Below are 22,929 nucleotides of genomic sequence, written 5' to 3'. Positions count from 1 at the left end.
TTTAAAAATCCTATTGGATTACTGGCCACCTAGGAGAAAGAGTGGGGAAAGGGAGGAAAATTGGAACACAAGGTTTTGCCAGGGTCAATGTTGAAAAATTATTTAATGGAAAAAAAAAAAGCATTTCAGACACGCTCACACAGAAAGAAATGACTGTTACTCTGTACTAAGGCGACTGTATGCTTCATTCAGAAATGTCATGATGGTCACAGGATTTCAGAGGAGATTTTGAGTAATTTTAATAACAAATATGAAAGAATTTTTTGCATTCAGAATATTAAATTCTGACCATCCAGGAGCTAAGAACAGTTGGGGGAAGCATGAATTTCTCCTTATTTGACGGCCCTTTTCACTGGGCTGGCTGCAGGGTGGCTATGCACTCCCCCAGTGTCTGCTCTCACATGCAGGGGGACCCCGACACTCTCCCAGCTCACAAAGAACAGGACCTGCACCTCTAAAGCGGAATTGTTGCTCCCCCTCCTGAAGGAGGGAGTTACTAGGCCACAGCCCAGGACAGGGAGGGGAGGGAGGGAACAAGTCTCTTCCCCAGTGGGGTTCTGAGCCGAACCCTCAGAGCAGTGTCTCATTGGAGAGCAGTACCCCCGGGGTTGGACTAAGCCAGAGGGAATCTCCATGCCCTTTCCACCACATCCTGGGCCTCAGTCCCCAGCCCCAGGAGCCTCCGGGTCACCCAGCCTGGCCCTGGGCCATGGGCCCTGCAACACTCTTTCCCTGGCTCAGTCCCACCTTGCCCCGTTCTCCCACTTGTGACTTTTTCCCTCCCAGGAGCGCCGGAACCCAGCTCCCTTGCTCTGGGCTCCAGAATGGATGCTTCAGCAGCCCCTCAGCCCCCCCCTCGGATACAAACCTGGTTCCAGCACAAACCTGTCCTCTCCCACCCCCGCATTCCCTCCCCCCCAGGAGCTGGGTCCCTCCAACCCCACTGCCCACCCCTTTCAGATGGCACAGGGTGTGCTGTTACCTTCTGCCCATGTTTAATTCATGGCAAGGTTGGGCTGAGCTTCCTGGGAAAGAGAAGAACTCCCTTGGAGGTTTGCCCAGTCCTTCCATCTCCCATCACAAATGCCCTCCTAATCCCCCAAGTTCCTCTTTTTGACTTGGGGGGGCTGAGGGATGCCCCTTGGCAGGAGCTGGTGAATGGGCCCCATGCACCCCCAGCCCCATCCATTAACTAATCCGCTGCCTTGGAATGTCTTCCAGCCAATCAGCGGGGCCTCCGGGACTCCCCAGCACTCCAGGAACGCTCCAGTGCCCAAGGGGCCGGGTCAGCGCCGGCCGGGGAGCCTGGGAGCTTTCCCCAGGCCCTGTCTGTCTCCATCTCTCCCCTTTCAAGAAGCCAGCGGCAGCTGGGACAGAGCGATTCCTCCCCAGCCCCTCCCTTTTGTCTCCCCCACCCAGGCCAGACGGCCAGAGTTTTGAATAGACTTCGGTGCTTGGGAACAGCTCTGGGAGGGCAGAGGCTGAGCTCGGGCCCAGGACCCTTGCTCTGTGTGCCCCACATGCAGGGACCATGGGGGTGGGCCAGAGGCTCCTGACCTTGCTCCTGAGTTTCCTTCCCTTTACCTGGGCAGAAATCCAAGCGCCCCCACGGCACAAGGAGGTTCCTGCGGACCAAGGTAAGGGGGGTGGGGAGGAGGAAAAGGGCCCCAGGGTGGCATTCGGGGGCCCCAGGGAGCCCCCTCTCCCTCCAGGTCTGATCCCCTGGGACCATTTCACAGGGTTTCCCTGCAGGAGACAGGGTAAGCAGAGCCCTAAATGATCAGTGGCTCGTCCAGGAAGGATCAGGACAAGATGGTGACCTACTACCCTCTCTCTGCTCTGTCCCAAGTGCCCGCCAGAGGCCTGAACCTCCTTCAGACCATTCCTGGGCTGGGCTTGGTTCTGTGTAGCTTTCTGAGATGAGGTGAACGACTGAAGGAACAGCGCAGATCTTGAGGTTCAAGGAGGGAAGAATGCAGGAGGGGTCCCTCCCCGGGGTGCCCCCCTTCTGGGCTATCTGTGTCCTTCAGGTGGAAGGGAATGGGCCAAAAAGAAAAAAAGTGGGACGTGGGTGGGGGGAGTGAGGGCAGAAATTTTTCAGTTCAGGGAATCATAGACTTTAGGTCTAGAAGGAGACCCCTGACCCATTTCCTCAGAAACTGAAGCTCAAAGGAGCAAGTGGGGGCAAAAGCAGGACTCCAGTTTTCTTTCCCTATTTGAAGCTTGCCAGAGAATAATGAGCCAGATCTCTGCAAATCAGAGGCTTCCAAATGCGAATTTCCAAGGGTTGGCTTTGAGGGGGTTTGTGGGCCCAGACTCTGGTGTCTTAATCTCCAGGCAGTCCTCCCACCTCCCAGGGCTCGCTGCTAGGATTCCTCCTCTTCCCTGCTTCCCAAGGGGTTTCTATGGGCTTGCCTGGGGAGGGGGACTGTGTACTTTTTAGGGTTCCAGGGGGAGTCTCTTGGCCTTTGTGGGTTCTCCCACGGACAGCCCCGCAGGCTTTCCTAAAGTCTTCCTCAGCCTTGGGGATGATGGACCCGATTTCCCCCAGTGGTCCCCCAGGAAGAAAAGCTCTTACGGCCTCAGCCCCCGGCCCCCCTCCCTGTCTCGTCTCTGTCTCCGTCCCTTTGTGTCCTGCTTCCAATGAGAGGTTTCTCTTCCCCACCCCTTCCTCCTGGCTGTCTCCCCCTTCCCCATCACCATGGAGATCTGCCTGCCTCCTGTTGCAATCTGGGAGATAAGTGGCCGAGGCCCCTCTGCTTGGGGGAGACCCGCGGGCCTCTGGCCTCTGAATCACCTCCCTGCATCCTTGACTGACTATGGTCTGTCTGTCTGTCTGCCCCCCTGCTCGTCCCAGCGCTGAGCTTGAAGGAAAGTTTCTTGCTTCTGGCCCTCCACAACAGACTCCGGAGCAAGGTTCACCCGCCAGCTGCCAACATGCAGAGGATGGTGAGTAGTCAGAAAAACGATAATATTATAGCTAGCCTTCCCATAGCCGGGTCTGGATTAGTGTACATTTATGACTCCCCTGAAGTCACGGCATTTGAAGTTATAATTTTATATTAAATAGGGCTATCGGTTCCAGCCTTTGCAAACATACAGTGAAAATTCAAACAATGAGTGGCTTGACTTCTGGTGGGTTGGTTATTTGCACTAATCAGGACTTGCTGTTTTTCCATATAATAATCATGAGTATGTACCTTTCTTCCTGCCTCCCTCCAGAAGTCCCCGTCCTGTCCCACCCTCTCTAGTCTCTGGAATTGACCTCAAAAGGGTCTGAAAAAGAGCAGTGAGAATGAGTCAAGGTGTGGCAAATAGAACCCAACATGAAGAAAGGCTAAAGGAATTGAGAGGAAAAAATTCTATTCTAAATCAGCAAACGTTTACTAAACACCTACTGTGTGCAGCTCAAAAGCCGGCCAAGTGATGGAAGAGAAGCAAAATTTAGCTAAAACATAGTCTGCCCTCAGGAAATGAACAGCCTGACAAGGATGATGGGTCATCTGCCAGCAAGCATTTATGTAGGCGCTCTGCAAGAAGAAGCTAAAAAAGGTTCTGGTCTTCATGGGTCTTATATTCTCACAGAAAAAGGGACGATGTGTGCCTATAGAAATATATACTACATGTACACACACAAACGATACAATATATAAATGTATATATTGTACACATGTACACATATATACACACAGCACACATGTACACACACTTATATACACGCATATTTGTATACACACATAAAATAAATGCAAGGGTTTGTATCAGCAGCTACGGGGATCAGGAAGTCACGGTGTCTTAACTGACTCAATTCAACTCATCCCACCTTCAAGGCCATTAGCTGTTCTCTGCACACAGTAGATATTAAATGTTTACTAAATGAATAATAAGCATAAAATATGGTGTAAGTGCATCAGAAGGGTACAAACAAAGGCTGAGTCAGGGAGAGGGTGACTAGGGAATCTATCCATTACCTTCCCCTGTTCCGTGTTTAAATCTAAGGTATCAATGGTCTGTGATCCCACTGAAGGGCTGGCACTGAAGCAGCCGGCTTTCCCACCTTGGAGGGCTATAGAATTTGTTCCCGAGAGGGTCGCAGGGAGCTCCTCTCCTAAGGAAGATTGGGGGAGCCTCTCTGCCCCAGAACTGCCTGGAGAGGAGGGGGGCGGACAAAGGCCTCTGTCCCACCTCCTGCGAATGTGGTCCCTGTCAGTGCGTGCAGGTGGTGAGGCCGGCTGTTCTCCCAGGGAGACCCTGGGCCCCTGTGATCTGGGGGAGAGAGACCAGGCCTGGACCCCAGGACTGTTCCCTCTTTTCCCAGAACTGGAGTGGGACACTCAGCAGAGTGGCTGAGCCCTCGGTGATTAACTCTAACCCTCATGCTTCACTGGCCCTGTCAGAGTGAGTTCTGGCTGAGGGGGGATTGTGTGAGTGTGTGTGCAGGGGGGAGAAGGGGAAGGGGCTCTGAGGTTCTCAGGACACCTGAATCCCTCTTGTCCCAGTGGCAAATAAAAATAGTGAGCATTTATGTAACTAGCTTTGGGAGGCTGGCAGAGCCCCGTGGGTGCGTTATTCCATTTGATCCTCACAACATCCCCTGCCAGATGGAACCTCTTCCCTGGAGACAGATGAAGGCTTGGGGAATATGGGGAAGAGAGAGAGAGGGAGGGAGGGAGAGACAGATAGACAGAGAGGGGAGGGAGGGAGGGAGAAAGAGAGAGACAGACAGACAATCAGACAGACAGACAGGGGAGAGAGAGAGACAAAGAGACAGAGTCTGAAGTTCTCTGCACATATAAGAACAGGGAGGAAATTGTTTCAAAGTCATTGGGTGGGACTGAGTTCTGGAGGTGCCCTTCCTGAACAAGTGATGGTGCCTCTGATGGGGACCTCTGGCACTCTGCTCCATTGTCTACCTTGACCCTCACCGGGTTCCAGACCGTGTCTGTGAGTGATGGACAAGGACGGTCCAGGGACAGGGAACAGGACACATAGCTCTTGGAGGATTTCCCAAGGGCGCCTGTGCCTTCTGGGCTCCCAGGCCTAGGGCTTTTCCACCGCAAGGGCCAGGATGGAGGAGACTGCTCGGCCCCCTGATTTCCTTGCACCTGGGGGAAGGGGAGGCGTCCAACTGAGGGGGAGACCCTGGGCGGACGCCTGGGGCCCCCTCTGGACTATGGGAGATGCCTGGAGGTGTCACCTCCAGATTCTAGTCCCAGAGACCTGCCACCTATCCCAGGGCCTGGGGTTCTTGCTCCTGGACCGGGTACAGAGGTTAACTAGGGCCTGGTTGGGGGAGCTCCCAGAGCGGGGGAGGGCTGCAGCCCTGGGAGTGAGCATTCAGTCAGCATCCAGCTGGCGGGTTCAGCCCCCAGCTGTGGAGGCTGGGACACGGCCCATAAATGCCTTCCCAGCTCAGCAGTGACCTTGAGGACCTGGAGGTGAAGTTCCCAGGAGGTGGGGGTGGGAGAGTCCTGTCTCCTTCATTCCCTTCCTGTTGCTCGAGCCCCCTTGGTGTATATAACCCCAGGACCTCCACAAAGGTCAAAGCCGCTGTCCATGTAGAAACGATCCACTGCATAATTCTGTGTTCCATTGGACACACCTAATAACCCTCAGGTGTGCAGACTCAAGACTCCCCCCCTCCCCAGTGCCTGAATATTTAAACAACCCTTAGACATAACCTATCTGTGTCTGCAAACTAGTAAATACCAATCCAACCAACCGTACATACACGCATACATATGCACGCACGTATACAAATACATTCCTCCTTACTTCTGTAAACCCTCTCCCCAAACACATATACCTACTCATAAACCCATACAAACACTTTATTTTATTTTATTTTCTATTCACTTCCAAATTATCGGGAAGGTCCCTTCTCTTTCCTTTCACTCATGGAGAAAACAAGAAAAACAGAATTTGTTGCAAACATGTCACGCAAAATAAATTTATGCACTAGCTATGAAGAAAAGAAGAAGGAAGGAAGGAAGGAGGGAAGGGGGGAGGGAGGGAGGAAGGAAGGAAGGAAGGAAGGAAGGAAGGAAGGAAGGAAGGAAGGAAGGAAGGAAGGAGGGAAGGGGGGAGGGAGGGAGGAAGGAAGGAAGGAAGGAAGGAAGGAGGGAAGGGGGGAGGGAGGAGGAGGAGGAGGAGGAGGAGGAAGAAAGAAGGGAAGAAAAGAAAGGAAAATATACTTCAATCTGCATTCTGAATCCATCAATTCTGTATCTGGAGATGGATGACATATTTCATCACAAGTCTTTTGAAACTGTAGGTGGTTGTTGATCAGATATCCTCTTCATCATTTCTTATAGCACAGTCGTATTCCATTGCATTCATATAGTTTAACTTGTTCAACTATTCCTCAGCTGATGGACAACCCCTCAGTTTCCAAATGTTTACTACCACACAAAAAAAGAGCTATAAATATTTTTGAACACATGGGTCCTTTCCTTCTATTTTTAATCTCTTTGGAGTACAATCATACTAGTGGAATTGCTGGGTCAAAGACTATGCACAGTTTAGTAGCTTTGGGGGAAGAGTTCTAAACTGCTTTCCAGACTTTTCAGAATAGTTGCACTGGCTCATAGCTTCACACTCAGAACATTAGAACATTGGAACTCAGAACATGCCCATCTAGCATTTGTCATTTTCCTTTTTTGCTATCTTAGCCAATATGATGGATGTGTGATCTCAAAATTATCTTAATTTGCATTCTTCTAATAATTAGTAAATTAGAGCCTTTTTCATAAGGCTATGGAGATTTTGGGTTTTTTTCTTTGAAAAGTGTCTGTTTGGAGGCAGCTAGATGGTGTAGTGGATAGAGTCCTGGTCTTGGAATCAGGCAGTTCTGAGTTCAAATGTGACATCTAACACTTCCTAGCTGTTTGACCTTAGGCAAGTCACTTACCCCCAATTTCCTTGCAAGAAGAGAAAAAAGAAACTGCCTGTTTATATCCTTTCACCATTTGTCAATTGAAGAAAGGCTCTTTTTTCTTAAATTTGAATCTATTCCCTCTATATTTTAGAAACCTATTAGAGAACTTTTTGCAAAGATTTCCCCCCAAGTTTCCTTATTTTCTTCTAATTTTAACTGCATTGATTTTGATCTCTTTTGGGGGTAAAGTTTTTTTTTTTTAATATAAAAACCTTTTATTTTTCAAAATACATGCAAAGATAGTTTTCAACATTCACTCTTACAAAACCTTGTGCTCCAAATTTCTCTCCCTCCTTGCCACTGCAAAAGGGGCTGCTATGAACATTTATACACATGTGGGTTCTTTTCCCTTTTTTATGATCTCTTTGGGATGCAGACTCATAGACACATGAATTTTTAATTTTATGTGATTAAAGTTCTATTTTTTACTTTCTGTGGACCTCTTTATCACAGTTAATCAAGAACTTTTTCTCTATTCATTGATCTGCCAGGCAATTTCTTTACTTCTTCCCTAATTTGCTTATTACATTATCCTTTTTATCTAAATCACATAGCCATTTTGAGCTTATCTTGGTGTACACCGAAAGATGTTGGTCTTGTCAGACTACTTTCCAATTTTCCTAACAATTTTTGTTGAATAGTGAGTTTATCAAACACTGTGTTATTGTGCTCAACTTCTTCTGCCTACTGGGGACCTAATCTGTTTTGTTGATCAATCGCTCTATTATTCAATAGCAAATGGTTTTGATGATTACAACTTTGTAATATAGTTTGAGATCTATCCTGCCGGGTCATCTACCTTACAATTTTAAAAACTGACTTCTTTGATATTCTTGACCTATTATTTTTTCTAGATAGATTTTGTTATTTTTTTCCTAGCTCTATAAAATAATTCTTTAAGGAAAGTTTGATCGGTATGATACTGAATAAGTAAATTAATTTTGGTAAAATATTTTTATTATGATGGCCCATATGCAATTCTATTTTTCCATTTATTTAAATCTGTCTTTGTCTTGGCAAGTAAACTCCCAAGTATTTTATAGTGCCTGTAGTTATTTTAAATGCTATTTCTCTTTCTAACTCTTCCTGCTGGATATTATTGGTAACATAGAGAAATAGGAGGGATTTGTATGGGTTTATTTTTCAATTAGCAACTTTGTTGAAGTTGATAATCATTTTGATTAGTTTTTTTAGTTGATTGTAGGGTTCTCTAAGTAATCCATCTTATCATCTTCAAAAAAAACATACAATTGAAAAAAATTATTTTGAACCGAACCAGTGCCAAATAAAAGGAACATTTTCATAGTTCTAGGAGGACAGAAAATGAGGATTGCCCTGAATTCGTGACTATTATATACAGATGTCTTTCTTCTTAAGTGTAGGGCTAACTCTGGGGCTATTATCCCAAATTCCAATTCATACTGGCAGATGGGATCCCTAGAGGGAAGTTGCTGTTTCTCCCCTCTGATTTGGAGAGGCTGATTTACTAATGCTTTTGCTCAAAATTCCCAACAGGAAGGGGTGTGCTTCCCCCTTTGCTTATACACATTATATATGTGTATTTATTAAATAGTAAGAACAATTAGTAAGAAACATTCCCCCAAAAGTCTGGGCTCTGCTCTCCAGCAAGTGTGTACAGAGTCCAGGGAAAAGTGGTTCAATGTTCCCCCTTATGGCCCTGAGATAAATGCTGGAGTGGGTCTTTGTTTTGAGGGTCAGGACAAAATCTCACTTGATGATAATAAGGATTTTCCCCCCCTAATGTCATTGCTTTCTTATAGGTTCTGCCACAGTTATTTCAGAACTCAGAGGAATAGTATGAAATTCATTCACAAATTAATTTTTTTCCCACTGAGGCAATTGGGGTTAAGTGACTTGTCCAGGGTCACACAGCTAGGAAGTGTTAAGTGTCTGAAGCCAGATTAGAACTCAGGTCCTCCTGACTTCAGGGCTGGTGCTGTAACCACTGCACCACCCAGCTGCCCCAAATTAACTTTTAAAGACAGAATTTCATTGTGTGTGTTGGTGGGGAGGAAACTGCCATCTGTTTTGACTCATGATCTTTGTTAACTATTGCTAAGTTGAGCTGTTGCTGAGTTGATTTAGTCCAAGTACTGTCCCTGCCCTCTCAATTTGAGGGGGTTGATGTAAATACAAAAGATATCTATAAACATATTCATTGAAAAATTATTTCATTTTAATTAAATTTTACTTTATTAAAAATAAAAATAAATAAATAAAATGAATTTCTGTGTCCTGAGCCAAAGCCCTCTCTGCTCTGACTTAGTTGTGGCCCTGCTTGGAGGTCTCAGCCTCTCTGGGTCTTTATTTTATTTATTTATTTTCCATTCACTCACAAAGAAACATGAGCCTTTTATTTTCATCTATCTCAAGGAAGCAGGAGTGTGTGTGTGTGTGTGTGTGTGCGCGCGCGCCGTGTGTGTGTGTGTGTGTGTGTGTGTGTGCGTGTGTGTGTGTGTGCGTGTGTGTGTGTGTGTGTGTGCGTGTGTGTGTGTGTGTGTGTGTGTGTGTGTGTGTGTGTGTAAATGTGATTGGGAAAGTGTTAAAATGTATGATCAGTGGAGGACTACTGTCATTTTATGGGCAAGCAGGAGCATAGGCTTGGGGGAGGACAAAAAAGTTTATCTCCAGGACTACTGGGTGCTTACAAAGCAGAAATGGAATTAATTAAATTTAATTATTTTAATTAGCTCGATTGAATTAATTAAAGCTAGTTTAAAAGGTTTGGGGATTTTGTGATATATGATAACTCAATTCTGGAACTGGATCCAAGGTAGACGGTCTACGGGGAATGTAAACGGATAAGAATTTGTGATCTTTCCTGGTAGGACCCAAATCCTACAGGGCTTTGAGTTCTGGGCAGCCTGACAGGAAAATGCCATACCCATGGGCCTTCTCCTCCGCCCACGTACACTGGATTCCTGAGGAGCCCGCTGTCTGAGTGCTTCTCCTCTGCCTCTCTGCAGGATTGGAGTGAGCAGCTGGCCAGGCTGGCCCAGGAGCAGGCAGCCCGCTGCTCAGCCCCGGTCCCGCTCCCTGCCGGAGCCCAGGCCCTGCAGGTGGGCTGGAAACCTGCAGCTCCCTGCCCGCGGGGGCTGCCTCCTTCACGGATGTGGGTCACCTCCTGGTTTCGAGAGGGGCAATGGTATGCCTACTCGGCTGCTCAGTGCGCCAGCAACTTAACCTGCGCCCACTACACCCAGGTAGGTGCCTCCTTGGCTCCCAGCCACCTGCTTTCCCAGGGAGTCAATCCAAATGCCAGCCCAAGGTCGGCAGGTAAATCGGGCTCCTTCTTTTACGGAAGGGGAAACTGAGGCTCAGACAAATTAAGTAATCAGCCCAAGTCACACAGGAAACATTTGAACCCAGTTCAGTCTTTACTCAGTTTACCTTATTGTCTCTTGTTGGTGGGAGGGCTAATCTGCAATGAAGAGTTCTTATGGTAAGAGGTAGTTGTGGTCGAAAGAGTGTTGGATCAAGAGTCAGGAAAACAAGTTCAAATGCAGCCTCAGACACTTGCTAGTTGGGTGACCCTGGCCAAATCCCTTTACTCTGTTTGCCTCAGTTTCCTCATCTGTAAAACGAGCTGAAGAAGGAAATGACAAACCATTCCAGTGTCTTTACCAAGAAAACCCCAAATGGAGAGTCAGATATGACTGAAAAACACATAAAATGTAACAGTAATGGAAGCATAGTCCAGGGCTAGAGACCCTCCCTGGAGTTTGGAACACCTGACTCTGTCTATCTGGGTGACCTTGGGGCAAGTTACCCTCTCACACATCTTTCTAAGAGTATAACTGATTTTTATTTTATTGTTTATTATAATTTATTTGATAATATTTAATGTATTTACATAATTTATATTTTATGTTAAACATTCATTTAAAAAAATTGAATTCCAAATTCTCTCCCTCCTTCCTGCCCCTCCCCAGCCTGTGAAAGGGCAAGCAAGAACATATCAGTTATCCAGACTATGGTCTTAGAATGGTTGCTGATCTACACTGGCAGAGGGAGTTTCCTCACTAGTCCAAAAAATCACTAGTCCAGCAAATGATGCTGCTGGTGATGATGATGATTATGATGATAGCTAAACACATAGAGTGCTGGACTTGGATTCAGGAAGTCTGAATTCAAATCCTGCCTTACTAGTTATGTGACCCTGAGCAAATCACTTAATGTCTCTGGGTCTCAGTTTCCTCATTTGTAAAATGAGGATAATATTAGCTTCTATTTCCCAATGTTCTGAGAGTCAAATGACATAACATATGTAAAGTGCTTTGCAAACCTTAAAGTGCTACATAAATACTTGCTTATTAGTTATAACTAATTATAGTTATGTTATAAGTAATTATAAGTTATAAGTAATATTAATTTATAATAAATAATAAACACATTTTGGTGTGTAAAATTTATAACAAATAATATTGTTTAAACATGACAATCTAATTCAATTAACATTTCGCCTCTAGTCTCCTGACTATCATTTTTTTTGGAGGCAAACAGCATTAATTGACAGCGCTAGTAAGGGTTAAGTGTCTGAAGCTCGATTTGAATTCAGGTCCTCCTGACTCTGGGCCTGGTGCTCTACCCACCATGTCTGACTTTCCCAACTTTGGGCAAGTCACGTTTTCTGTATGGACCTCAGTTTCCTCACCCATAAAATGGAAAAGCTGGATTTGAACATGACTCGTGTCCCTTCCAGCTCCAAATTCATATTGTGCCTTCACCCTGGTCCTCCTAGACCTCCTGCCGGCCTGCGAGACCCCACACTACTTCTCTGCCCATTGCTGTCCCTTTTTTTCTCTTCAAATTTAAACTCAAGATTAGATCTCTCAGGAAGTTTTTCCAGACAAGCTCTGCCCAAAGCTGTGTTTTGAGACTGGGGGTATGTGGGAATTGAGGCAAGTTCTTCTCTCTGGTTGCTGTTGTGTGGTTCCCAGCTTGAAAGATCCTCACTGCATCTTCTTTGGGGGTGGATTGGGACCAGCCAGAAGGGGCAGGGGAGGACGGTGGGAGGTGGACCCTGACTCGTGACTCTCAGACCATGGACCTCTCCTTCTCCTGCAGCTCGTGTGGGCCACCTCAAGTCATCTGGGCTGTGGGAGACACCTGTGCACGGTGGGCCTCATGGAGATGGAAGCATTCGCTTGTGCTTATTCTCCTGGGTAAGATCCCCCCATGCTAGACCGGGGACTGTGTCCGGCCTTTTGTGACTGTCCATCCAGCAAAGGAGACTTGTCCCTTTTGCATTTTCCAGTTATAGACAGGGAGGAGAGGAGGGGTCAGTAATGGATATTCCCTCTGTATTCCCCACTCTCCCATTCAGGTTACCAGATCCTACAGAACATCATTGATCTAGAAATAGAAGGATCTTTGTGAACCCCTTTGACATCAGTCTGGTGATTCCCTCTCAGAATCCCATTTTTAAATGATTAAATAAAATACAAAGGATTACAAAAGGAAGCAATTATGTTGAAATATAGCTATAATATTTTAAAAAATCATGGATCTCAGAAATCTATCCACAGGACTCCAGATTAAGAATCCTTGATTTTAGTCCAATTTTCTCATTTTAGCTGAGAAAACTTGGCCCCCGATAAAGTTAATGACTTTACCATACGGGGTTATACAGGGTACATGAGGCATGGTAGAAGGGTCAGAATCTTTGGGCTTTGAACCCAGCGCTCTTTTGATGCCCCAGGACCACTGTGCTCTCTCATGCAGGGGCAACTGGGAGATGAACGGGAAGACCATTGTCCCATACAAAAAAGGAGCCTGGTGTTCTCTCTGTACCGCTGGAGCTTCTGGCTGTTTCAAAGCCTGGGATCATGGCGGTGGGCTCTGTGGTGAGTGTCCCCCACTCCCTTTTTGCCCTTTTGTGTCCTCTCTTTTGCCTCCTACGCATTTCTAGTAGATTTTCCTGATGGCCCAGAGGAAGCGAAAACTTCTGGTGGAAATGATACATGGGAGGAAATCCCATTCTGGAGTGGCCAATGATTTCTACACTTGTTCTTCTGGCGATGTCACCCAAGTACCACCCTGGGTAGACTACCACCCCTGGAGCTGGCCGGGCCCCTAACCCTTTCCCATTCATTCCCTATGCCCGCTTTGAGCAGAGGTGCCCAGAAACCCGTGTCGGATGAGTTGCCGCAACGATGGACGCCTCAATGTCAGCACTTGTCACTGTGACTGTCCCCCGGGTTACACCGGCAGGTACTGCCAAGGTAAGGAGGGTCTTTATGGGTGGTACACAGTCCACCCACCAGGGAGTGAACAAAGGTGGGGGCACAGAGAGCCTAGGACTCGGTGTTTATGGGGCATCCATGGGTGATGGCATTGGTGCCATGGGTGCTAAGTCAACACGACAATTTGTAACTGCCGAGTGTGGTGAACACAAAGACAGGATGAAAAATGGCTCCTGCCCTTAAGGAACTTGTGTACTGCTGGCAGGATGCAACATGCACATAAATAGGACAGAGATGGACAGAGAGGCAGATAGAGACACAGAGAAAGAGAGACAGAGACAAAGAGAGAGACAGAGACAAAGAGAGAGACAGAGAGATAGAGAGAGACAAAGAGGCAGATACAGACACAGAGAAAGAGAGACAGAGACAAAGAGAGAGACAGAAATAGAGACACAGAGACACAGAGAGACACAGAGACACAGAGAGACAGAGAGAGGCACAGAGACAGAGAGAGAGACACAGAGAGAGAAAGACTGCCGAAATAGAGAGATAGAGACAGAGACACAGGGACAGAGAGGTACAGGGACAAGGACAAAGAAACAGACACAAAGACAGAGAGAAAAAGAAAAAAGAGAGACAGAGACAGAAAGAGAGAGGAAGAGGAGAGACAGAGACACAGAGACAGGCCCAGAGAGGTACAGGAACAAGGACAAAGAGATACCAACACAAAGAGAGAGAAAAGGAAAAAGAGAGAGACAGAGACAGGGATGAAATTCTTGAACAGGGCAGCCACATGATCAGATCTTTTTTTTACGGTTATTTTGACAGCCATATGGACAAAACAGACTCAAAGCAGGAAGTCTATTTAAAAGACTTTTGCTATAGTTTAGGCAAGAGCCAAAACAAGGGACCGGACTGGGAAGATGTTGTGGAGGTAGAATTACTCAGACTTGCTGGATGATTGGAAAAGAAGGGTGAGGAAAAGGGAAGCACTGAGAATGGGTGGTGTCCTTGGAAGAAAGAAGCAGGTTTGGAGTTTGGGTTAAAGATAATGAGCTCCTTTTGGGGCAGGCTGAGTTGAAGATGTCAATGATGTGTGGGATGGAGATGTCTTGCAGGCAGTTGGCTGGACAGAGCTGGCGTTCAGGAAATCAATAAACGTTTAATATTTGTCTGCTATGTGCCAGTTAGGCAGCAAGGTGGCACAGTGGATAGAGTGCCCTGCCTGGGGTCAGGAAGCCTCTTCTTCCTGAGTTCAACTCTGGCCTCAGACACAAACTGATGACCCTGGGCAAGTCCCTTCACCCTGATGCTTCAGTTTCCTCATTAAAAATGAGGAAACGAGCTGTAAAATGAGCTGGAAAAGGAAATGGCCAACCACTGCAATGTCTTTGTCAGGAAAAGCCTAAATGGTCACAAAGAGTCAGATGTGACTGAGAAATTCCTGGCACTGGGCTAAGCATTGTGGATACAAAAAACCAATCCTTCCCTTCAAAGAGTTTACAATCTAATGAGGGACACAATGTGAAAACAAATATGTATATATAAATTATATATATATATATATATGGGGATGGATGAGTATGAATGTGTGTATAAACAAACTATATCACTGGGAAATGAATGTAAACTGTTATTTTTACCTTCTGAATCCAATTCTTCCTGTGCAACAAAAAATTCGGTTCTACACACATATATTGTATCTAAATTATACTGTAATATATTTAACATATATAAGACTGCTTGCCATCTGGGGGAGGGGGTTGGGGGAGGAAGGGAAAAAATCTGAATAGAAGTAAGTGCAAGGGATAATGTTGTAAAAAATTACCCATGCATGTGTACTGTCAAAAAATGTTATAATTATAAAATAAAATAAAAAATTAAAAAAAAAAAAAAAAAACAAACTATATACAGGATAAATAGGAACTATCAGAGCAAAGGCACTAGAACTAGTATTGGAGAGAGAGAAGACATATTTGGGAGTCATTTGTTTGGATGTGATAATTTAATAATTGTACAGGTCCTGGACCTTGAGTTAGGAGTTCAATTCTGCTTCAGACCTTTGTTTGTAGCGTGATCCTTGGCAACATCTGTCTGCCTCGGTTTCCTTGTGTTGAAATTAGGAGAATAATACTTCCCAGGGCTTTTGGGAAGATCGAGTGAGATATTTGTAAGGGATTTTGCTAACCTTCAAGTGAGAACTAATATGATTATTATAAGAGAAGAGATTCTAGAAGAGCTAATCCAATTCCATTTGATCAATGATGGACAGAATCAGCTACATCCAGAAAAGGAACACTGGGCAATGAGTGTAAATTGTGAGCATTGTTGGTTTTTTTTTTTTGTTGTTGTTGTTTTGTTTCTTTTCCCAGATTATTTTTACCTTCGGAATACAATCCTTCCTTTGCAACAACAACAACAAAATTCGGTTCTGCACATATATATTGTACTTAAGATATAATATAAGATATTTAATATGTATGGCAATGCCTGCCATCTAGGGGAGAGGGTGGAGGGAAGGAGGGGAAAAACTCAGAACAGAAGGGAGTACAAGGGATAATATTGTAAAAAAAAAAAAAAATTACCTATGCATATGTACTGTCAAAGAAAATGTTATAATTATAAAAATTAATAAAAAATAAAAAAGAGAAGAGATTCTAAGGGAAAACACAGAGCCACATCCCCCAACCCTCTGATCAGAGGGTGGGATATAGGGAATGAGCCAGCAAAGACCAAAAAGGTGTGTCCAGGCTGCTAGGAGAAGAACCCAGAGAGAGAAGGGCTATGGAAATCAAGGTAGGAGAGGATATTCAAGAGGAAATAATTGTTATCCATCTTCCAATGCAGACAGAAGTCAAACAGGATGACAGCTGAGAAATCAGTGAAGAGACCATTGGCCACTTTGCAGAAGAGCAGTTTCAGTGAAGGGGTGGAGGGCAGCCAGGCTGGAAGAAGTTGAGAATTGAGCGGGAGGGGAGGAAGGGGATGGGCAACCGGAGGTAATTTCAGCACCTGGGACAACTACCGCCCTGGACAGGGATTCCCACTAGGGGCAAGCAGCACAGAGTGAGCCCTGGAATTCTCTTAGCCACTCAGGCTGTAAAAATATTTCGAGAAGTAATTAAGATGAATTCAGTTGAGTTGGAGGGAAGAATTAATTACTCAGGTGGCTCAGAGTTGGAAGGTCTCCCTCAAGGCTACAGGATCCCATGCTTTCTTCTTGTCAAAGAGGCTTTCCTCCCATACAGCTGCAGGAGGGAAGACAGATTTGGGATCCATGCTCACCCCAGAGTCAGATGCTGTTCTCTGCCCCCTCCCATAATTTAGTCCTGTACTCGAGGCCTGAGAAGTACAAGTGGTGAAGCTTTGTTTCAATTTTCTCCCCAGAGCTGGTTATGGCTCTGGGGAGTAAGGAAGAGGGACTCTTTTAGGGACATCAGGACACTAGCCAAAAGATATTCTATGGGCATGAGGGTCAGGGTCAGGGGTGAGGGACTGGCCTGTATCAGAGCTGGCTTGCCCATGCTCCCGGTACTTTACAGTTCGGTGCAGTGTCCCGTGTCAACACGGCCGGTTCCGGGAAGAGGAGTGCTCCTGCCTCTGTGACGCTGGCTACGGTGGAGCTGAATGTGCAAGTGAGTACGGCTTTGCAGTCCTTCTCTCTAAGCTGGACTAAACCTGGGCTCTGGACCCTCTCTCAGAACCCAAGGAAGGCAGGACAAGCCTGCTGAGATTGGCCAGGACGCCTCATGTGTGGAGTTTCCTGAGCTTGGAGGCCAGGCCCCTTTCCAGCCCCATTAATGCCTTTTTCCCCTTCTCACACTCAGAGGTCCAGCTGAGTCCTGCTGACTCTTCCTTGTACAGAGTGCTCAGTTTTCCTCTCCTTGCCTTTCCTATGGTTGTCCCCTGTACCTGGGATGCACTTCTGCCCCAGAGAATCCTTCTCTTCTCTGAAGAATCACTTCACTTGTCATCTTCTACATGAAGTTTCTTTCTGATTCCTCCCAATGACCCGTGTCCCTTCCTCCCAGACAACCTCATATTTATTTTGTATTGATTATTCTTTGTGTACTGATGTGTGGATAAGTTGTCTCCTTGATGGAATGGAAACTCCTTGGGGGGCAGGGACTGTCCCCTTTTTCTGTCTCCAGTCCCAGTGCCTGGCATGCAGTAAGTGCTTACTAAATGCTTTTTGGTTGACTAACACGGTCCTCAGGACAGCCTGGGCATATGGTCACCCACATTCTTCCTTCTCAGTCAAGGTCCAGTTCCCCTTCCATGCCTGTGACCTTTGGATAGATGGCAACTGCTTCATGATCTCCCCTGAGGCAGACACCTACTATGGAGCCAAGAGTAAATGTCAGGTGAAGCTTATTTCTGGGGGCCCTCTGTTTGGGGGTGAGTCCTGGGCTTTTCCTGGAGGAGAGTTTGCAGCCCCTGGCAAAATGCCCCTTATAAAGTGGACACTTATTATATATTTTCTGAATGTGATTGTGAACCTTCTCAGGAGAATGGAACGAAACCCCAAGAGAATGAACTTCAGTGCCTTTGGTGTGATGGGAAGGTCTTCTCCAGCACTGGACCTTAGTCAGGTGTTATTGTCTATTTAGAATGGAGTGGGCTATTTTCTCAGACCAGAGATGGCTCGTGGAACCTGGTGAGATACTGGGGAAAGATCCCAGGACCTGGACGAGACCACGCTCTGTCACTTACTACCTTTGTGCCCTGGAAAAACCTCGAAGCTTCTTAAATTTGAAAATGGAGTTACTAGCATCCACCTCCCATGGTTGTTGTGAGGATCAAATGAGACCACACAGATAAAGGGCTTAGCACAGTGCTTGGCACACAGTAGGTATTACAGAAAAACTTATTTTTCCTCTCCTTTCCTCCTCCCTTTATTCTCTTGATTACCAGTTCCAGAGGCAGAAATCAAGGAAGATACATTAGTTCAGTTAGTTGTCAATCCGTCTCTAAGAGATTTGTGGGGAACGGGGCAACTGCATAGAGAGCCTTCGATCTCAAAGAATTCACCAGTTACACGGAAGAGACAAACTCTCTAATTCAACTTAATTCAACCGATATTAATTACTACACGCCAGGCACTCTGCCAAGTGCATCTGATACAGAGACAAATCAGTCCTTGCCCCGGAGAAGTGGACATTTTTCCTGGAAATGTCTGTGCTACCTATTTCTCTTGGTGCTTGGAGTGCAGAATTATGTCGAGTAGATTGGAGGTGGTATTGATAGGTTGATAAATAGGCAATTTAAAGAAGGAGAGAGAGAAGACTGGTGGAAGGCCATTCTGTGTATTCTGCCCCTGTGATAGGGAGACTCCTGGGTGATAGGAGAAAGACCTCTCCTTTCTTCACACTCTAATTGGGAGAGACAATATAAAAGAAATTTCAGCTTCAGGGAAAATGGCAAGTCTTTTTTTTTTAATTTTATTTATAAATTTTTTTGACAGTATATATGCATGAGTAATTTTTTATAACATTATCTCTTGTATTCATTTTTCCAAATTATCCCCTCCCTCCCTCTACTCCCTCCCCTAGATGACAGGCAATCCCATACATTTTACATGTGTTACAGTATAACCTAGATATAATATATGTGTGTAAATCGAAAATGGCAAGTCTTAAGGGGGCTGCAGTGGGGAGGATGGCAAGGTCCAGGGATCCTAAGTAGGCAGGACAACAGTTTTGGGGACCATAGGGCTTGGAGGGAGAACACGTGGTAAAGCCTGGGAGGCAATGGCAGGAGACAAGGTAAGGAATAGGATTGTTGACTCCCATCCCATCCAAGCATCCGGGATCCAGAATGGGGTGAGCCCCAGGGGAGATGCTCCACGGCACCCCTAGGAGGCAGACATTGGGAGTTACTGGTTGCCTGGTCCCAGGCCCTCCTGAAGCTTTGCTCAGGGAGAAGGGGAGTGATCTTGTAGTGATCACAATACTCATAACATCCAGCATTTACATAGGGCTTTAAGTGTGCAAAATGCTCTACAAATATGACCTCATTTGATTTTCCCTATAATTGTGGGAGGTAGGTTTTCCTATTATCTTCATCTTATAGATGAAGAAGCTAACTGACAGAAGACTTGCCCAGTGTCTAAGGCCTTCCAGACACCAGTCCATCACTCTATGCCCTCTTGGGAAAGTTCCCTGAGATTTTCTTGATCTTTTTTTTTTTTTTTTGAGAGTGGATAATGGATCTCTTGAGTTCTTTCTGAGGAGAAGTCCAGAGATGCCTCGGGCTCCCTGGGCAAGATGGGAGCAGTGACAGGGGTGGTGACTTGTAGGAGAAGGGTGGAATGCTGGCTCAGATTGAGAATCAGAAAGTCCAGGACATTGTTGCCTTCTACCTGGGACGCCTGGAAAACACCAATGAGGTGACAGATGCCGACTTTGAGACCAGGAACTTCTGGATTGGTGAGCATGGTGGCTGGAAATGATGGGATAGGAATGGGGCTCTGGAGCCTCCCCACTTCTGGAGCTCAGGGAGGATTCTGTAGCCACCCTTGGGGATGCTGAAATAGGAGCGGGGGGGATCCCAGAACCCAGCCCTGTGCAGATGAGATGGGCATCGAAAGCCACAGATCAGGGAAGGTTTAGAGGCAGGAGATTGGGAGTTTGGTCAGCTGTTTGATCATTGCCTTCACTGGGAAGAGCAGAGGAGAGAAAAAGAAATGTCTTCCAAATGGTCAGGAAGGCTGACAAAAGATACAAAGTAGGATGGGAGAGGGCAGCCAGGGGATGTGAGAGCAAAAGTTCAGTAGTCCTCAGTGGGCAAGATGTGCAAAGCGAATAGTGAAGAAAGAGGGGGCATGAGACCCCCAGACCCAAGGCAGTATGGCTGTCCCTCCCAACCTCTCCCGTCAGTATTGAGTTAGGGTGGAGGTGGAGGTGAAAAAGGAAACCCTAAGACTGACAGATGGTGAAAATGACCTGTGGGGCTGTCATTACTCTAGGACTGACCTACAAGACCTCCAGGGACTCTTTCCGTTGGGCCACAGGAGATCACTACTCCTTCACCAGTTTTGCCTTTGGCCAACCAGACAACCAGGGGTGAGAGCATGGGGTAGAAGTAGGGGTATAGTGGTAAATATTTAATAACCAGCTCTCCAAGAAAAAAAAAGTGCATGTGTGTGTGTGTGTGTGTATCCTATAATCAGCTAATCAGCCCTTATGTCATTATTTTGTTGATTGGACAAGCGATGGAGAAAAATAATGCAGATTAAACTTAAAAATAAGTGTATATATGACATATATAGTTATATATTATATATGATATATAGAGATGTTTAAGTTTCATATGTTAAGTCTATTAAAAAAGTGTGTTAGAGTATATAATATCTCACATTAATATGTATTATATTATATACAGTATATATTATATATCAATATAGGATATACATAATATCCATGGACATACTTATATGTATGATATATAATATATAAACTTTTAAGCTTAATCTGCCTCAGTAACATTTTCTCCATCACTTTCTCAAGTATAGGCAATCAACAAAACAATATATCAAGCTAAGGTGTAGGGTAACTTCAAAAAGATTAAATGCTTACCCTGATAATGGATTAGGTCTTATAGGGCAGGATATTCTAGGGCAAGGGGTCCCTGCCCTCAAAAAGTTCTTCATTTAACTGAAAAACAAGACAGAAAAAGGAAACAATCAGAAAATATTTAATTAAACTTGATCTAACAAATGCTAATTATGTACAAGACACTATGGTGAGCTCTGGGAAAAAATGGTAGTCTCTATTCCCTGGAAGACTTTCCATTCTGCTGAGGATACAGCTGGGATGTGGAGCAGTAACATTTGGGAAGGGTGAGAAGACCAGAAGCTCAGGGAATTAGGAAAAGCATCCCAGAGATTCTAAGACTAGATGAAGACGAGGATTTTGAGGAGCAGAGGGGAGTGGAGATGAGGGGTACAGGCAGCTCTGTGTACATGAGGGATGTAGAAGCAGTGTCCCATGGGCAGGACATGCTGCGGCTGCATCATTTATTTATATTATATATAATATGTCTGTATATAATAATATATATTGTATATATAGAGACACCTGCTCTGTGCACAGGTCCATCTGTCTCCAAACTTGCTGGGGTCCCCACGGGTGATGTGGAACCTGAGAGTTGCGAGGAGAGGGAGGGGGCAAAGATCCTCCTCCCCAGCCTGGTTCCCTCTCTGAGATGACCTTCCCTTGTTCCTTCCACCCTTTTGAATATAAGTTCTTGGAGGCAGAGACCACGGTTTTGCCTGCTAGGGAGGGGCAGCACCTTCTGCCTTGAAGACCTCCGTAGGTCCATATGCTGAGAGCTGGGGCTGCCTGCGGGCCCCTTACTCCCAGACCTCCACCTGGATCACTCCCCACGGCATAATCTCCGGTTCTTTCTGTCTGGGGTCCAGCAGGTTTGGGAATTGTGTGGAGCTGCAAGCGTCTGCTGCCTTCAATTGGAATGACCAGCGCTGTAAGACCCGAAACCGCTACATCTGCCAGTTCGGTGAGTAGCCCCTCATTCTCTTTCCCTCTCTCAAGCAATGGCTGCTTCCCTGTGCTGGGGCCCTGTCCGCTACCTCCTTCCTCCATTGGCTGAGGCTGGCGTTCCTTCCTGGGCTTTCCTTCCCTCTGATTCTCGCTGTGCAGGCTCTTCTGGGGGCAGCGGGCCCTTGGATCTTCTTCGCTCTGCATCAGTGGGGAGGTGGGATCCTCCCGATGCCATGGGTTGATGGTCTGGAATGATTCTGAGAGCATGGAGTTGCAAGTGAAAGTAGCAGGCTGGGGACTGGCAGGTCCCGTGGCCAGAACACAGCCAGTGAGCTTCCAGGGGTCTCCTTGTCCTCCTCCCGAGGTCCCCTGATGGATCTGTCCCACTGGGAACCTCACTAAATGGGCCCTGCCTTTTGGCCAGGCTTGATTGATGGCTCTCTAAGTGGGGTCCAAGTGGGTCCTTGACTCTTGGTTCTGGGGTCTTCTGCAGCTCAGGAGCACATCTCCCAGTGGGACTTGGAGCCCTGAGATGGTACCTACTGCCATCCATCTTCCCCTGCCCTTGCCTCTGACACTCATCGGGAAGAAGATGATTCTGCATCCAGGATAATTCCCCTAACATTTCTATATCGTCTTGGAAGAGTGGTGGGGTGGGGAGGGAGGGAGGTAGACCACCTGGGAAGGGGTGTGTGTGAGGGAAGTGGGACAGGCAGGCAGAGGTCCCTGGTCCCTTCCCTGCTCTCTTGGGCACAGTGGGAGAGGGCTTTCCGGGCCAGGTCTTTCTCTTAAGTATCCTTCTTCTCCCTTTTGCTGATACACAGGGAGAAATTTGTACCAGGCCTGGCCATCCTGAAAGCTCTGTCCCACTCCTGATCCCTCAGTGCCCCGGGCAGGGAGCACGAGCCCATTCTCAATGCCTCTGTGTGTGTGATAGTGATAGTGGCTCCTAGGGCCTGGCTAGCGATGGTATTGGGCTAGGAATGTAGCAAAGTGGCACCTCCGGGCACTTAGAATGGATGCTCTGGAGGAATAAACTAATTTATGCCTAAATTTGGTGGTGTTTTCTTGTTTCTTTGTCTCCTGGCCTGAAGAACAGAATCATTTAGGATTGACCAGTGTTTCCCCTGGCTTTGAATTGGGGGTGTTTTCATCTCTTCTACATCCATATCTGTGCCCATGCAACTGAAGGAGTCATGGAGGTTAAGGGAGAACCGTAGGGACAGGGCTGGATGGGAGTTGAGGGGAGCAGAGTGTGTGTATGTGTGTGTGTGTGTGTGTGTGT

General features: G+C 46.4%; 1 protein-coding gene across 1 annotated transcript; it reads left to right on the top strand.

Moving 5' to 3' along the window:
* The first annotated feature begins 1,274 nt into the window (after positions 1–1,274).
* Positions 1,275–22,720, top strand: LOC141554255 (C-type lectin domain family 18 member A-like). Its single transcript, XM_074285983.1, is given in 14 exon segments — positions 1,275–1,637; positions 2,858–2,949; positions 9,925–10,026; positions 10,029–10,073; positions 10,075–10,161; positions 12,026–12,123; positions 12,683–12,804; positions 13,075–13,182; positions 16,686–16,778; positions 17,401–17,507; positions 19,442–19,571; positions 20,111–20,207; positions 21,569–21,660; positions 22,138–22,720. Coding segments are annotated over 14 exon segments (1,317 nt in total). The 5' UTR covers positions 1,275–1,531; the 3' UTR covers positions 22,176–22,720.
* The last annotated feature ends 209 nt before the right edge of the window (positions 22,721–22,929 follow it).

This window comes from Sminthopsis crassicaudata, chromosome 2 (genome assembly GCF_048593235.1).
Source record: "Sminthopsis crassicaudata isolate SCR6 chromosome 2, ASM4859323v1, whole genome shotgun sequence".
Lineage (NCBI taxonomy): Eukaryota > Metazoa > Chordata > Mammalia > Dasyuromorphia > Dasyuridae > Sminthopsis > Sminthopsis crassicaudata.
This window is presented reverse-complemented; position numbering and strand designations above follow the sequence as displayed.